General features: G+C 52.0%; 1 protein-coding gene across 1 annotated transcript in view; it reads right to left on the bottom strand.

The window, feature by feature from the left end:
* Positions 1-910, bottom strand: part of ZNHIT3 (zinc finger, HIT-type containing 3) — a 2724-nt gene extending 1814 nt beyond the window's left edge. The window contains exon 1 of the mRNA XM_009324349.1: positions 898-910. Coding sequence (XP_009322624.1) covers positions 898-910 — 13 coding nt within the window. The remainder of the gene's footprint in view (positions 1-897) is intronic.
* Positions 911-1703: the final 793 nt, after the last annotated feature.

Below are 1703 nucleotides of genomic sequence, written 5' to 3'. Positions count from 1 at the left end.
GGGGGCCCCGCGGGCCCCGGTGTTGGGGGGTGTGGGGGGGGGGGGGGGGGGGGGGGGGGGCTGGTCCCCCCCCGGCCGGGCGCTCCCTGAGCCCGGGGCTGGGGGGGGCGAACGGAAAACGCTCACAGACCCCCGGCGTTCAGGAGGAAAGAAACGGCGCCAGGTGTATCCCGCCGGCGTTACCGTATCCGTTAAATAACGCATTTTAAGTACGTGTCATTTAGTGCCACCCGTTCCCTTAAATGCCCGAATTTAAACTCGGACGAAGGAAATTCTCCCGGAGCTCTTCCGCGGAAAGCGGCACAGAAGAGGGGCTTTACAGCAAGGAACATAAACCGCCAAGTATCGGGTTTGTTAATGCGATGGCACTTGCCCATTTCCTACATCAGCGGGCGAACCCATTTCTTCCCCAAAACACGCTCTCCCCTCACACCCGCCCGGGGCAGGCTGATGGGGTTTTGTCCCGGGTTGGCTCAGGCCTTTTGAAATGCCGAAGCGACGACCACAAAGCAAACGAGCTGGAACCAAATCCCGGGGAACTCCAGCCCAAAGGGCGGGTTTTGCTCGGACCGTGCCCCCGTGCCTGTGTTTCACGGGTGTGCGGACACCGTCGCCGTACGGATTAGCGCACTGATGTGATACTTCAGGGCCTCAAGTTGCGCCAGGGGAGGTTTAGATTGGACGTGAGGAAAAATTTCTGTACTGAAAGAGTGGTTAAACATTGGAACAGGCTGCCCAGGGAAGGCCCATCCCTGGAGGTATTTAAAAGACGGGTAGATGAGGCGCTGAGGGACATGGTTTAGTGGGCATGGGGGTGTTGGGTTGACGGTTGGACTCGATGATCTTAGAGGTCTCTTCCAACCTTAATGATTCTGTGATTCTATGATTCTATGATACCGCTGAGCGACATTGGAGCATACTGTAACACCAGAAAGGTGAGCTAACGTCACCGGGAGCTACTCCACCAAGGCTTCTAGACTGGTGACGGTGCAAGAGGAGAGAGAAGAAATTTGAGCGTTGAGACTCTTCTAGACAATATCCCCTTATAACTAAGGATAAGCATTAATTTCTACGAGATTAACTATTCAGCAGCAAATTTCCTTTTTGGAGAGGGAGGGGGTAAGACCTTTTCCTTTTACAAAATACTCGGTCTTGACATTTTTATTTTTGTTTTGTTTTGTTTTGTTTTTTTACAGGAAACTTCACTGCAACTCTGATACTGAAGAATTCAAATCAGGTTTTCTTCTCAAGCAATTCATGTTTCAAAAGCCACAGCGTGCCTCTATTTGCAAGCAGAAATATGAAAAGCGTAGTCACAAACGTCTCACGAAAACACGTAACCCACCTACATCCCGCAGACAAAAGTTACGACAGTAAACTAGTGCTGAGTGCCCCCCTTAATAAAGAGATTCATCAAATATTCAATGAGACAATTTGACTGGCTGCCAGCGAGAAGGTAAAATGACATTCCCCCCACGCCGCTGACAATTTTCTAGCCATTCAACTGTCTTCAAAAACATGCAGATTACGCACGAAGGACGTGAACCCCAGCAGCAAGGCGAGCACAACAGAAGCCTGTTTCCGAACGCAGAGTAAACCCGGCTAATGGAGTTATTTTTATCTCCGAGCCAAACAGCCCCCCTGTTCCCATTCAGGGGCCAGGCAATCCGGGGGCGCGCCCCGGCCCGCTTCGCCAAGGAGAG

This window comes from Pygoscelis adeliae, unplaced genomic scaffold (assembly GCF_000699105.1).
Source record: "Pygoscelis adeliae isolate BGI_AS28 unplaced genomic scaffold, ASM69910v1 Scaffold290, whole genome shotgun sequence".
NCBI lineage: Eukaryota > Metazoa > Chordata > Aves > Sphenisciformes > Spheniscidae > Pygoscelis > Pygoscelis adeliae.
This window is presented reverse-complemented; position numbering and strand designations above follow the sequence as displayed.